The sequence below is a fragment of the Camelus ferus genome, chromosome 30 (genome assembly GCF_009834535.1).
Source record: "Camelus ferus isolate YT-003-E chromosome 30, BCGSAC_Cfer_1.0, whole genome shotgun sequence".
Classification (NCBI taxonomy): Eukaryota; Metazoa; Chordata; class Mammalia; order Artiodactyla; family Camelidae; genus Camelus; species Camelus ferus.
The window spans coordinates 13,089,072-13,104,174 of NC_045725.1; the positions used below are offsets into that span (position 1 = coordinate 13,089,072).

The following is a 15,103-nucleotide window of genomic DNA, read 5'->3' on the forward strand; positions in this document are numbered from 1 at the left end:
ATGCAGTCAGACTGTAATAATTCTACCTAATAAAACTGGAAAAGGAAAAAATAAAAAACCCTAATTACCTCCCCCAATAAAATTTAAATAAAAACAAACAAACAAATAAATAATTTTTAAAAGGAATTTAAAAAAATAAAGAAATCTCCATTGGAGTGCCAGATAAATTTGTATTTCATATACGAAAGTTCCAAATAAATTATGCTCCACAACAACATCTCTCAGCATTTTAAAACGTAAAACAACGGTCATCTTTGTGAATTACATGCGTGCTGTTACAGGAGGGCTCACGGCTCAGTGTGGAAGACCTCGGAAGGAACTAGGGTCTTTCCTTTAGAAAGCTCTGCTCTCAGCTAAACACACCAGGAACGGGTGACAGGAGATCAGAGACGGGAGACTCTTCTCCAGCACCAGGCCGGCCTCCATGAGTTGGTGCTACTGCACGGGGCCCCTGGCAGGGTTCTGCCCAGCACTTGGTGCACTTTGTGAGACAATACAGAATATGTACCAAGAGTGATCTAAAGATGAATTTCTAAGCCCATGTTCTATCTGTCTTAGAGCCATGCCTTCTGAGTGGTTTTGCGACTGAAGTCAGAGTCCTGACCTTTCTCCAAGTGAGCAGTTACTCTATTCTTTATCTGAAATCACACAAAAGCCACCACCACGGACATGTGCAAAGTCCTTCACGGTTTAAAAAGCCCCTCCATCACTGCTGCATTTCATCCTCATGCCGGACCCGCGAGGGGGAAGGAACAGGCAGCATGGTTATCATCATCTCCTTTTTATCAATGAACACCGACCACAGATGTTAAGTGACTTGCCCAAGGCGACAGTCTTGGCAGACTGGGACTCGAACCCACTACACAACACCCACAAATAAGGGGCAGAGACTAAGGGGCCCATGGCAAGAGTGTCAACAGCCCAGAAGGCAGCAAAAGTGGGGGAGGGCTAGTTCATGGGTAGAGCAGGGTGGGGTTGGAGGCCGGCCCCCACCTCATCGCGGGGGGCACGCTGCTGCAGCAGAACCCGCTCCGGCACTTGTCCAGAAGCTCAGGGAAGATGGTGCAGGACGAGCTGTTGTGCCCCCGCCTGTCTCAAACGTATCCCAGGCTGTAAGCAGCAAAAAGATGCCATGATGAGAGGACAGCATCTACTCAGCCAAGACAGGGCACCAGGACCTGCGACAGTCCTAGACCTGAAAACCCTCAGTGGGACAACTTGAACAGCAAAAGCAGCAAATCATTTGCTCCGCGTGCTGAGGGCCTACTCTGCCTCACCGTGGGCACTAGAGCTGGGTGTGAAATACAATTCAACCCCTGCTCGAAGTTACCCCAAAAGTTCTGGGTGGCAAAACTAAGACGGCAGAAGCAGGTTATTTTAAGACTGAAAGAAACCTGATCATTTCAGTCAACGCTACAGACAAGGGAAAACCAAAGCCCAAGAATTCAAGATAAGAAATAGACGAAACACGCTGCGACATTACTATAAGAGCTCTCTTCAGTCAATGACTTTCACACCACTCTTTCTCACTAGCCAGGGATGAGTTCTCAACAATGATCATCACAGGTCTTACCTTTTGGCTTTCAGCACATGGAGGACAGCTCTCAAAAACAGCTCATCGAACTCAACCTGCAGTTTCTCCATGGAGTAGGGCTGCAGGGCCAATCCCAAGCCTTGGTTGTGGCTCACGAACTGTGCCCAGTGGTCACTCACATAACCAAGGGTCATCCTGAGCGAGAGGAAAGACAACACAGCACTTTGCACATGCACACTCAACCCCGGCGCCTCTACGCTCCATTTGAAACATCCCTTTATTCAATACGTATTTACTGAGCACTTACTTACTACCTTCTAGGTTCTAAAGGCAGTGCAACGGAGGGGGAAAAACCCTGCCCTCGTGGAGCTTACATTTAGTGGAGGGCAAACAGCCAATAAACAAAATGAAGTAAAATATACAGTCTATCGTGCGGTTATAAGTGACACAGAAAAATTAGCAGGAGAAGGGATAAAGCTCCTCTGGAGTTGGGGCCTCACTGCAGAGGGACACATGCGTAAAAGCCAGAAGCAGTCACAGGGCTGTCCGAGGGCAGGGCATCCGGGCAGAGGAAGCGGCCAGAGGGAAGGCTCCAAGGTGTGCTCAGTATGTTGGAGGAACAGCAAGGCAGCCAATGCGCTAAAGTAAGTGAGGGGGAGACCAGCTGGAGAGGAAACGAAAAAAGTGACAGGAAACCAGCCCCTGAAGGCTCCTGGAGGCCACTGTGAACACTGTGGCTTCTACTCTGAATGAGACTGGGAGCAGCAGGGTCTGAGCAGAGAAGCACCACGAGCTGACCATGATTTACAAGGAACACTGGCGGGTGTTATGAGAATAAGCTGGGGGATGGGGGGGTTGGCGGGGTGGGGACAAGGGCAAAAGCAGGAAGACAAGTCGTTGGCTGTTGTGATAACTGGTAAGAAATAACCGAAAATGAACTGCGGTGGTAGCAATGAATGTGGTGAGAAGAGGCTGGATTTCAGAAACCGGATGTTTGACTGATTCAGAGGATGCATATCTTTCACACTTTAATCTCGACATTTGGAATGTGCATTGAAATTGACGACACACCATAATTTGGCGGCATTTTTCCTTTCTTAGTGGCGCAAAGAATACATCTTTAGAATTGGTGGCATCTTAGATTTGATGAAAGATGGTACTTTGATGGTAGAGATGATAGAACTGACTATTAAGAGTGGATGTGGGATGTAAAAAGAAAAGTCGGGGATGACATCAGATGCTCCGGCCCGAGCAACTGGAAGAATGAAGTTGCCACTTGCTGAAATTAAAAAGACTGTGGGAAGAGCAGTTTGGGAGGTGGGGAGAGTGAGTCCACTTTGCAATTCTTAAATTATAATGACTGTGAGTCACCCAAATGGAGATGCTGAGTTGGCAGCTGGATATACAAGCTTATGAAAAAGGTAAGGGCCGGAAACACAACTCAGAATTTTAACCATATTTAGATGATATTTAAAGACATGAGATTAGAGGAGATCCCCAAAAGCAGGTGTGGATAAAGAGAAGAGGTCCAGGGACAGAGCCCTGAGACATTCCAACATTAAGAAGTCTGGGAAGTGAGAATGAAATAGCCAAGGGGGCAGAAAATGAACAGCCAGTGAAACGGAGGAGAAACCAGAACGTGGTATCCTGGAAGCCAAGCAAAGAAAGTATTTTAAGGATAAATCACAACAAAGGCTGCTGTATGAACTGTGTGAGCAGTAAAGCAGGGTGAAGGCTTGAGAGCTGGCCATCGGATTAGACAGCAGCACAAAGTTTACTAGCAATCTTCATTCTTCTTTTTTTTTTTTTTTTTTTGGTGAGGGTAAGTAATTAAGTTTATTTATTTAACTACTTTTTAGTGGAGGGACTGGGGATTGAACCCAGGACCTTGTGAATGCTAAGCACGCTCTCTACCACTGAGTCATACTCTCCCCACCTGCAATCTTCATTCTTAAGAGCTGCGTGGGTAGTGCTGGAGGGAAAAGCCTGACTGTGCAGAGTCCAAGTTTTTCAGGGCATCCTGCATCACTTATCTGGATTTATAAAGCTGATGGATACATATTTAAAATAATCAGTCAATTATGTTTTGGAAACAAATTGGGGAGTGGGAGGAATTTTTTGGTTTTTTGGAACTTTTCTTTTGAGGTAAGAGAGGTTAGAAGAAATGCCAGCGTATTTATATGTTGTAAGGAATCTAGTAAAGATAGGAAAATTGATGATACAGAAAAGAGGACACAAAATTCAACGAAAAGCAGTCCACGGTCTCAACATTTACTCATGCTTGATAACAAAAACAGAAACCCACCTTTCACTCAGATAAACAATGCTTCCCCAGTGCAAAATCCAGGGCCATGCATGAAGTCTTTTGCAATTTTCTTTAAGTGGTATTTTACAGAAATCAGAATAACAAATACGAGAAAAAAACAGGGGAGCAATGGTGCAAAAGAGTTACTGCCATTTGACAACTCCCAGGCAACAGCTAGGAGGCCGAAGAGAAGAGAGTGTGAAGAAAGGGGAAGACTCCGTGTTTTCTCTGACCCCTTATCTCTGGCCAAGTTCAGCCTAGCAGCTGCTGTGAGGATCTTGACTCCAAGAACAGTTACCTACCAAACCAGTTAAATCTGAGATAATTAACCAAACATTCTGACTGGGAGTATTTATTTAAAATTCCTGATCGGGTAGATAGTGAAGAACGAAATTCTTTTTTTTTTCCTGGGGGGAAGGTAATCAGGTTTATTTATTTTTTTTTAGAAGAAGTAGTGGGGATTGAGCCCAGGACCTCATGCATGCTAAGCATGCGCTTTACCATTTGAGCTATCCCCTTCCCCCAGAAATTCTTAATTTTATTAGAAATGAGACCTGAACTCTGTTACCAAATGTCCACCATCCCAATTACACAGTATCTGGGACTGACCAGGGTGAAGGTAAGTAGAAACGTCAGTATTACCTCATCATGTAACCGATTCGCTTCACAAACTGCCTATAGCGTGCTCTATTAAAAGTTTCTAACCCCACAGCCAGAAGTTCCACTAAGGAGTTAGCAAAGGCAAACATTTTCATCATCTCTTGAGGTCTTGTTGTTTCAGGTAAATAATCACCTAGAAGTTGATCAAAGAAAAAAAAACTTGTAATTACTATGGGAAAACACTGAAAGATACAGATGTAAATACTTCGATAAGGAAACAAGGCCAAGATGGAGAATCCCCACTGCTCTGGCTCCCATGTCAACATGATACGGGAAACTTGAGACAAAGTCTAAAATTAACACAGTTCATTAAAGCTGAGCAGTGCAGCCGCTGGTCAACCTTTTTGCATCGAAGCACCAGGGAAGAAACTACAATCACAAGAGGAAGAAAGGAAGCCTCATCAAGGGGGGGCAATCATTTCCGTAGAGTGTGACCAGGCACAGGGGGACCTGAATCAGGAGCCTGCACGGGACGTGATGCTAAGTTCCTGTGTCCGAGCTCGCCCCCACCGCACTTCACATATGGCAAAGGCAATTAGCCTACCTTTTGCTTTAAACCCAAGAAGATGCTGAAAAAGTTCATGAAATGGAAACTGGGATAAAAGAATAACCAAGTCATCTTCATTAAGGAGACTCCAACTGGTCTCAGGGTCTTCATCCTGAGGGAAAGGATGCAGAATCATGTCAGCTGATTCGATCAGATCACGCCATGGTCTAGAGTTACAGGAGCTGCATTATTACAGGTCCTGACGGTACACCTGTGGTATTCTCATGAGTCTTCGTGGACTTCTCATCCAGGACAGAGATTTATATTATCAGTTCCATTAGACGACCTGAAAAATCCCCTGAAAATACAAGCACAATTTTATGTGTATCTGGGTCATATCCATTCTTCAGTGGCTGAAACTGCTCTCATTAAATTTCCATCCCAAAGAAGATTTTAAAAATTCCTTTAGGGTGGGAATCTTACTATAAAGCTCAGTGCTCTGACATCAATTAAAGAACGAGGCACTAGAATCCAAGTGATTTTAGCTACAAGTCTTTCCTTGGCCCAAAATTAAGGTCTACTGCAATACTCAACTGACTATCAAGAAGCAATTAACATTTGCGAAGGATAACTGAAGTCCTGCTGTCAATCAGTACTACTGAAAACAGAATAGAAATAATAGTGGGCATACACAGGGATCACATAAGGGGAACAGTTGGGGTATTCTGTTAGATACGGAGCACTAAAGTATCCTTAGAGACGAAATTTGTGTCCTAAGATCGGCGTCCTAAGATATGCTACATTCAGAAGGGAGTACTGTAAAAAGACTCAGAGATTCCTGAAGAATGTACCACCTCAACTTCAACAAGGGGCTAATGCAATTCCATTCACAACTTTCTGAAGCCACTCATTTTTAGCCTATATGTGTCCCAGATGGCTAGCAAACAAGATCCTCAGAAACTCTACCTAGAGCAGCAGTTCTCACTCCAAATGGAAATTAGAATCACCAGGGAGGCTTTTAAACACTCGGGTGTCTGGGTGTGGGCCGGGGCAAGGTTTTTAAGTTGCCCAGGTAGTTTCAATACACAGTGTCAGGTTGCCAGTGTCAAGAAACCTCTAATGTGGACAATCCAGAGAGCCTTCTGCCACACAGCTTTTTCTGAGTCAACAGCACTCCCAACAGTCTCTTCCCTCCCCAGGGTCCTGAATCCACTCAGCATTCAGTGAGGGCTAACCAGCGTCCTTAACCAGTACCTGTCTCTGGGATGAAACGCAGGAAACCTATCAGAAAAAAAAAAGACTAATCTGCTCCATAACGATCTTTAAAAGACCAGACTTGCACCAGCTCCTGAGAAGTTCTCTCCCAGGATGACTGTTCAGTCTCCAGCAAAAATGCCTACATGCCCACATCATTTACCACCACCCCACTGCCTCCTACAAGCCACAGGAAGAGCAAAATGAGTGTGAGGGGGCTCCCACTTCTGAATGGATCCTTGGGTGAATACGCAGACACGATCCCACAGCTGCCACGATGTCATTCTAAGGAGTGTCCACTGCAACCTTTCAACTCCTTTTAAAGAGAAGGGGTTTGAGCGACAAATCAGGAGTTGGGGATTAGCAGATATAAACTACTACATACAAAACAGATAAACAACAAAGTCCTACTGTACAGCACAGGAAACTATATTCAATAGCTTATAATAACCTATAATAAAAAAAAGAATATGAAGAACAATGCATATACATAAACATGTATAACTGAATCACTATGCTGTACACCAGAAACTAACACAATATTGTAAATCAACTATATTTCAATCTTGTTTTGATGTTTTTTAAAATAAATAAATAAATAAGAAAGGGTTTTACTAAATCCAGTCCCTGGCCAATCTTGCAAAGGAACATCAAATCAGGATTTAGACCATAAAAACACACTAGGACTGATAACTAGCTGGAAAAAAAGAAATTCCTTACCAATATACTGACCATGTGTATAGTAGAAAGAAAAATCAATAAGTATTATCTTGAGAAATTGGATTTTGATCATTAAATTGTCATCTAAAATAGAGAACCATCTTCTGTCTTTCAAGTGAGAAGATCTGGGTAAGTTTGTAAGTATTAAGGCAGAACCTTAGTAAGCTCCACTCTTCATTATACAGATTCAGAGTATCTGCAGGTGAGCTCTCAAGCCCAGAAAGTTGTTGCCACATGAAAGAAAATCTTAACGGAACAGTGTACATAACATGTAAATATCTCCAGGTCCCAAACTCTCCCAGGTGCACAGGGAGAAGGTCTACAGAAGGGCAGCAGAGACACTGACTCACAGCACAGGCTCGAGGCTCTGCCATTTACTGACCACGTGATTTGGGACAAATTCCCCCTCCCCAAGCCCACACCTCAGTTTCCTCATCTGTAAAATGAGGATGACAAAAGTCCTCGCCTCATGGGGTTGTGGGGAGAATTAAATGAGATTAAATTAAATTCCATGTGAAATGGGCTTAGAATGATACCTGGCACATGAAAAGAAGAGCTCAAAACTGATGACTCAAGATGAAACAGACATGACGAGTTACCTCTTCTCCTCCCTCGTCCACTAGCGTCCATGTCCCAGGCGCAGGCCCTGAGGACGATGGCTTCCGCTCGCTGGGCTTCATGTGGCACAGGAACGCTGCTCGATTTCTGAAGGACGAGGGCAATGGCTCAATTACAGAAACATAAACCCAGAAAGCCCGCTGCATGCATTCTGGATCACCTACTCACCCCGAAGAGCAGTCAGACACCAACCTATTGTTCAAATGGTTTAAACTGGTACACAAGAAATAGGAACTGGCTAAAACTCCCGGGGACCAAAACTTCACTAAGTCTGGCTGTAGAGACCACTGCTGTTCTCAGTTAGTAAGGATGAGTAACCACAGAGAAGCAGTTATGCAGCACACAGCTCCTGCACAAGGCGGGACCTCAGAACACTCAGGACCACTGCAGGACCTTCACTCTAGCTGCTTACAACGTGTACAGGAAACATGCTCATTGAATAAAAAAGGAAAATGCGCAGGTAACGCACAAGCAGGTTTAGAGGGAAAAGCACATCTAAATGCTAAAACATTAAGTCAAATCACATCTACCACGTGTAGGAGCAGCCCCCTGCATCCACGGCAGTGAGAGAGAGGACTCTGGGAGCATTCCTGCCTGCCAGGCTTTTACACGGTGGTGGCTGGACCTGGCGATGAGGGGTAATCAGAGAAGTTCCTTCTCTGAGACCACCAGGCCAGTTCTCAGTTTGCTGTTCCTTCCTCTCTGGCCTGACCCTGAAAATTCTCCCATTCCTTCCTTTCTTCCCCAAGAACTCTCCTCTGTGACTTTCAGCTCTGTAGCTCTACTACTACTCTTTCAATCCCAGGAGCTCCTAGCCCTGAGCTCCATGTGTCCACTGGCAGCTGTCACCTGCAAGCCCCAATGACCTCAAATTTTCCTCCTTACCCAACAGCTCTCCTTTCTGCCTTTTCAGTCTGTTGAGGCTGCCAGCACCCTCTCAGTCACTCAGACTCAGAGTCTACAGTTAGGTCCGAGCCACTCCTTTCTCCCATTTTCCTTATCTAATCAGCTCCTTAACCCTTTCCTAGGAAGGATGCTCAGGTACCCCATTTTCTCCTACCCACTACTGTTACCCTAATTCAGGCTCAGAGGCAGAAAGGTTTTCCTCAACCAACAGCCAATAGTACTAACACAGTTCAAGGTCACCTAGACACAGCTCTGCCCTCTCCCCCAGTTAAGGATGTGCCCTCCTGATGCGGGGCTGGGTTCTAGAATCAGGAGAGTCAGACGAATGCAACTGTCATTCAATGAAGCAGAAGCACATCTGCCGCCTCCAGTCCATCCTGATCTTCCTAAATGCAACTTTTATCCTTGTTCAGAAACCCTCAGTTGCTACAAAGCCCAGACCATCGCAGATCTCTGTCTTAATTTCAAGGCCTTCTAGTCCGACCCACCCTAACTGTTCATCTTTATTACCACCTCCCACACACCCGTCCACTCCAGCCAAGCTGATCGCCTACCTGTTGCCAGCACAGCCATCCTTCCCTGTTCTCTCCACCCACAATGCCCTTCTTACTGCTCCTCTCCTGCTGAAATCAGTTCCGTTCTTCAAACCCCGCCAACTCCTGGGAACCCCCTCTGACTACCATCCCACTCTTTTCACCCTCTTCATTTCCATTGCATCAACCATAGCTTCACATGATTTAGCACTTGAATCTCTTTGAGGGTTTTTTTTTTCTCTGCCACTAAATCTTTCCTTCTAAGGAACAGATCATCGGTTTTTTTTAATCCCCAAAGAAGTACCACAACCTACATGACAGGAGTGAAAAAATCCACTAAAAAGGGGGACCCAAAAGAGCTCATCATTTACACATAAGTGGTTAAAAGGGTCACTTTGGGACAAAGGATATTCAACCCAAAGAAAACCCACAGTGTTAAATTCTGGAATGCTGACTCTTCCTCCTTTAGCAGTTGTTTGGATCTGGACAGTTTAGGAAGCCAATCGTTTGATAATAAGAATATTTTAATTTCTACTTCACATAGTTCTTCCAACACTTACTTGACAGGAGACATTAGCAGGGCAAGGGACTGCATAAAATGAAAGACCCCTGATGGGTTATTCATAACTTTGATCTGAAATCAGAAAAGGAAAAGGCATACTGTACAAAATCAACAACCCAAACCTCCATAATCTCAGTTCACCCGCATTCTGACGAAGGATACAAGAAAACAAAAGTGGAACTGGTACCTAATCCACCAGAGTGAGGACACATCTTGTGGGTTACCTGGCAGTCCTGACTGGGCTGTGTTCAAAGCGTACAGGTGGCTGAGCCATTTACATCAATTACCTGCAACAGTGTGAGAGGCAGGAGGCTGCTGCTACTTTAATCCAAACAAAAACAAAAAAATCTTTCCTGTACCTAAAAGGATTCAAACTTCTCGCCACCGGAAATACTAAAGAAAAGGTAACGTGGAGAAGTTGAACTTAGGTATACATTTGGCTCCTACCTACCCATCTGAGTGCTTGCTGTGAGTAACAACACAACCCAAAGGCAAGCAGCAGAGAAGAGAAACTATATATCATATAATCAACGCCTAAGTTGATTATCTGAGAGTTGATCACACAGTCCTAAGATCTCTGTTTGTGTTAAGTAACTCTGAGATGCTGGTGGTTTCTTTCTGTATCTGTACCAGTTACAGTGTGAGGTGTACTAATTTAGGACAGTGTGATGAGTATTACAGAAAAAAAACTCCTAGCAGGCCTTCCTGCACAGAAATTTTACATTATTAAATATCACTGAACCCACCAAGCCAGACTACAGCTGAACTTCTGCATTTCTATCTTAATTTCATCAATTTGGGTGGTCCAAGAAGTTGCAGCATAATAACGCCTATGAATACATACTGGATATATTCTAATAATTTTATTTTAAATATCAGTTTTTTTAAGTAGGCTTATTTTTTTAAGCAATTTCTTCAAGAAAAATGTTTACCAATATCGTATCTGGGTCGGGAAGAGGGTATAGCTCAGTGGCAGTGCATGCTGAGCATGCTCAAGGTCCTGGGTTCAATCCCCAGTGTTTCCTTTAAAATAAATAAATATATAAACCTAATTACCTCCCCCTCCCCCATAAAAAAGTCATTACCATTTTTTTTTCAATTTTTAAAAACAAACAGTATCATACCTGGATAAAAGGAATAGCCCATTTACTAACACCAGCTGGGCAGCGAAGAATATGGTTTAGAAGAAAGAGGTGATCTCCAGGACAGCCGACTCTTTGTAACACTGACACCTGAACAACAAAGGACACATGGTTTTACTATTTATAAGGACAAATGTATCTAGGGCTCCAGTGAAATCACTTATCTGATATTTAAATACATGTGATCTTTCAAAAGAGTAACCAGACCTAAGACACACCATTGGCTGGTTGAGCGCCTACCACAGCGATACACAGAGGCCTCTGAATCCATAATCACTGTGATAAGAATATCATAAGAAGTTTCTCCACAAACCCAATCTTTTTTATCTGGCAAATTACAAATCACTAATGTTCCTGACCAGATGTGAGTAAATATAAATCAAGTAGTTTAACCTATTTCCAGTTTGTAATAGTTTCTCAAATCCAAAAAAGTACTGCTTAGAACCTCAACCCATATCTAAGAACTCTAGCATGAACCCAAAAAAAACACCCAAGGCAGCCCCATCAAGAAACACAACCAATAAACAAACCCCTCCCCCAACGTAAGACACATCTAATATCTTTCCTAAATTTCCCAAATCCTGACTCCTTTCTTTGCTTCCCCTTAAAAAAATTGTTTTAAAGTATGACTACGTGCAGCGTTAAACATAAGATGATAAAAAAAAGTGATATGGACTAATTTTTAGCTCACATACCCATATTCTGAATATACATCCAGTCTCAAATTTAGCATGCTTCCCACACTGTCATTTCCTCCAAAGTTGAAGGCCAGAGATCATTTAAGATAAAGTTTATCCAACAGAAAAGCACTGTAGGTCTAATAATGCACTGGGTAAGGCTATCTTATTTCCATGTGCCATAAGCAAAGAAAATGTAACTAACATATTAAATGAATTAGCTGAAGAAACCATTGAAGGAAAAAACTATAATGCAGTCAGAGATAATTCTTAAATGATCAGGGAAATAATAGAAAGACTACCGTGTCTACTTCTATTTCCTTACCAATTTCTGCAGCCACAGAAGAATATCGTCATGGAACTGAGCATCTTCATTAACCCTCCTGGTGAGCATGAACAAGACACTAATGCACTCCTTTAGCTGACACAGATCAGAAGGAATGCTTGCTATCTGTTTAGAAGCTATAAAGTAAAGAGAGGATTAAATGAGTCCCACATAAATGGTATTTAGGGGAAAATTTTTAGTGTCTCTACTTAAAAAAGAACAGCCCAAAAAATTAACCATTCACAATATTTAGTTCAGATGAAAATCCAAGGAGAAAATTTTCATCAAAAGATCTGACTTTCTACTAAATACATAAACCAAAAAAGTATCTGTGAAGTATTTCAAAGCAAGAAAAAATAACTTCATCAAAATGTATTTTTTTAATTTAAAAGTCAGCAGATCTCAGGCCTGGCTCCAGCTCTTTGATTAGTTATTAAAACAATAAAAGGGAGGAATTTTTTAATTTTAAATGATCCTACTAACTCTCCCAGAAATAAAAATTGAGTAACTAATACTCAATACATCATATGGTAAAGGCTAATTTCTTCAAATCCAAAATAGAATGAAAAATCCAGAGCATTATAATTGCTCTGATGAAAATTAAATAAAACAGCCCAACAAAAGGGACAAGCATATATAAAGTGCAACAGAGAGTGAAAAAGTATTCTGATTATTAGCTTTAGAATCAAAAACTGTATTTGGACTACACTTGGTAACAAGCACATAAATTAGGACAGTTAAGAGACGTTAATGATAAAAAGCAAACATTTGGCTTCCTAGAGAAGCAGAGAATGTCAGCCTACAGGGAAGGAGACCTGGCACCGCTCGTAAGAAATGCTATTAAGGCGCATCTCAGTCCTACGTTGGGGGAGGCCAGGTAAACCAGCAAGCACAAATGGTCCTTACAATGCCAATCAGCACACAGTCAATTCAACCAGACTGTACCCCTCAACTCTTCTTTCATTTCAGATCACAAGAAAGAGCCAGACACTCGTGACTGACACACCTCGGCCTTCCTGATGAATTGCTAAAGATCTCAGAACAGCCGAACTATTGAGCAACGCGTAGATGTAAGACTCCACTTGCAACCGGGAGAGCACAGAGGTGTAAGAATGCAGAGCCAGGGTCTGGTGGAGGTGCTCGGATTTGGCATCAAACAGCTTCTTTAGCTCTCCCAGGGCACTTTCACTCATCTCCACTCTCTGGTAGCGGTGATAGCCTGAAACTTTCACTTGATCCTCGCAGATACCCTAGCAGTGGGCAAAAGGGTAACAGATGAAGCCAGTTACTCTTTGCTCTTGAAGGAACCGGGCAGCAGGCATCATCTTCAAAGACCTTACAAATCAGAGAGGGGACGATACTACGACGTAGAAAACAATAAAGTTAATAATACATCACCAGGTGCCAAGGAGTATAATGCCAGTCACAAAGGCATCACAAGCTGAGAGAAGGGAAGAGAAACCTAGGAAGTAGGTGGAGAAAGTGCAAGAAAACCACAGGGCTTGTCTCTCAGACTCTGATGACTGATGATCTTACATTCCACTTTACAAACACTGAGATCAATGTGGTATGCCCTCCACTTCAAGGGACCTCAAAACATCTCTGTACTTACCTCATCATTCTCTGTGATGCTGCTCAAAAGAAAGAAACCCCCTCCTTCCAATATTAACTCTCCAGCTGTGTTCTTAATTCTACCCGGTCTTTTTCAGTACTTTCAAATGCTTCCCTCTCCACAGGACACCGCCCCCCCCCCCACCTACAAAGAGATACACAGGTCTCCCAAGGAATAAGGATTAGGGATGGCGGGAAGTCCCACGCTTCTCTCTGAAATCTCCTCCAACTTCCTTTCACTGCCAGACTTGTCAAGAGTGGCCTTCTCTTCCTGCCATCCCTCCCAGGCCACCATGAAGTGGCTTTCCTGATGGCACCCTGGCCTCCAGAGAATCGTGTCTTGTTGCCTTCTCTATTTTCTCATCTGTTCTTGACCTTGTTCCAGGGATCATCCTGTCCCTGACACTCTCTACCCAGTGGGTATTCCTGGCTTTATGCCCAAGGTCACAAGCTAAATATCTGACCTCGAGACATGACTTGCTTTGGCCTCTTGTGCGTGCGTGCATGTGTGTACGTCTATGAGTGTGCGTTGGATTTAGCTGCCAAGGTTTACAAATCAAGATCTTTCACGTAAAAATCCAGACTTCCAGCTTCTCTGAGAAAAACGTAAGACGTGGCCGTGCTGAGCCAACACGGCCTCACAGCAACAATGGACTAGAACACGAGAGCAGCTGTGCCCGCTGGGCCAGGCATGCGCTTACCCAGTGACCACATCCCGCTCAACCTGTTTCACTGCTCCAGGCTACCTGCTCGGCCCCGGCAGGCCCTGGACACTGTGTCCCTGCACGCTATTATTACGGGCTAACACAGGTCAGCGTGGGTAGAAAGAGCAGACTCCAGACCTCGATGGCATCCCAGGAACAGCAGCTCCACTGCAAATTCCCCAGGCTCCCGCAAGCTTTACAGAACACTGGTCAATATACCTGAACTGACAACTGTTCCTCCTTAAAATGCCACAGTCGATTTTTAGCACTTTGACAATCAGACAGTCAGAGCAAGGAGCTCGGCTTCGGCCAGCAGCAGCTGCTTCCTACATCGTGAGTAGTTCAAAAGCAACTCATAAAATTCATGCCTGTCCTGATGAGCCATGCTGTCAAATTCTTCTAAATATGACTCAACATTTTCCAGCCATGAACCGGGCTCAAAGATTTTTAGCTGCTCTTTAGTAAATGGCACCACTTCCGGTTGAGATGGGAGCTCCGGGTAGAGGCGCTCATTGCGAAGCAAGGGTTTCACTGCCACCAAAGCTGGTACATCATCAGCAATTTCAGCTGGCAACTGGGGATACAGTTTTCTCACTCTAGGTGGCTGAAAAATGTCTTTGGCTTCACAAGGACTCTGCAAGCCAATATTTTGGAGCACCTCTGAAGAAAGACCCAAGCTTTCGTCTTCTTTCCTATTCTGAGTTTCTCTGAGCTGTAAATTTTCTATCTCCTGTTGAATATAAGAAACATTAGATTGCAGCGTGCTTTCTGAAGGTCCACACTGTACCAATTTATCTTCCTCTACTTCTGTAGAGTTCTTGAGGGTTTCTGCTTTGGTTCCAATACTGTCTCCAGGGTTGACCTTGAGCTTGATTGCATCATCCCCAACGTGGGCTCTGATCTCCTCCCCGTCCTTTAAAGTCTCTGTGTTACATGTCAGAGACTCTTCACTGCTCACGGTTAAGGAGGTAAGTGGTACATCAAACATTTCACTCTCATTTTGTCCACTGGCATCATTCTGGAGCTGGGAATCAGTTAATACTTTCAGATGGTCTCCTTTAAATT

General features: G+C 43.7%; 1 protein-coding gene across 3 annotated transcripts in view; it reads right to left on the reverse strand.

Annotated features, from left to right (window-relative positions):
• The window catches only part of EPG5 (ectopic P-granules autophagy protein 5 homolog), a 97,760-nt gene extending 83,296 nt beyond the window's left edge, over nucleotides 1-14,464 (reverse strand). The window contains exons 1-9 of one of the 3 annotated variants that reach the window (XM_032470650.1): nucleotides 14,258-14,464; nucleotides 12,730-12,973; nucleotides 11,724-11,860; nucleotides 10,704-10,811; nucleotides 9,578-9,651; nucleotides 7,560-7,665; nucleotides 5,044-5,158; nucleotides 4,482-4,632; nucleotides 1,574-1,729 (exon numbers count right to left, since the gene is read on the reverse strand). In XM_032470650.1, the coding sequence (XP_032326541.1) occupies nucleotides 1,574-1,729; nucleotides 4,482-4,632; nucleotides 5,044-5,158; nucleotides 7,560-7,665; nucleotides 9,578-9,651; nucleotides 10,704-10,811; nucleotides 11,724-11,860; nucleotides 12,730-12,916 (1,034 nt within the window). In that variant the 5' untranslated portion in view covers nucleotides 12,917-12,973; nucleotides 14,258-14,464. Of the gene's footprint in view, nucleotides 1-1,573; nucleotides 1,730-4,481; nucleotides 4,633-5,043; nucleotides 5,159-7,496; nucleotides 7,521-7,559; nucleotides 7,666-9,577; nucleotides 9,652-10,703; nucleotides 10,812-11,723; nucleotides 11,861-12,729; nucleotides 12,974-14,257 lie in introns of those variants that run through there. The other 2 variants (XM_032470651.1, XM_032470652.1) reach the window with 2 other exon arrangements.
• Nucleotides 14,465-15,103: the final 639 nt, after the last annotated feature.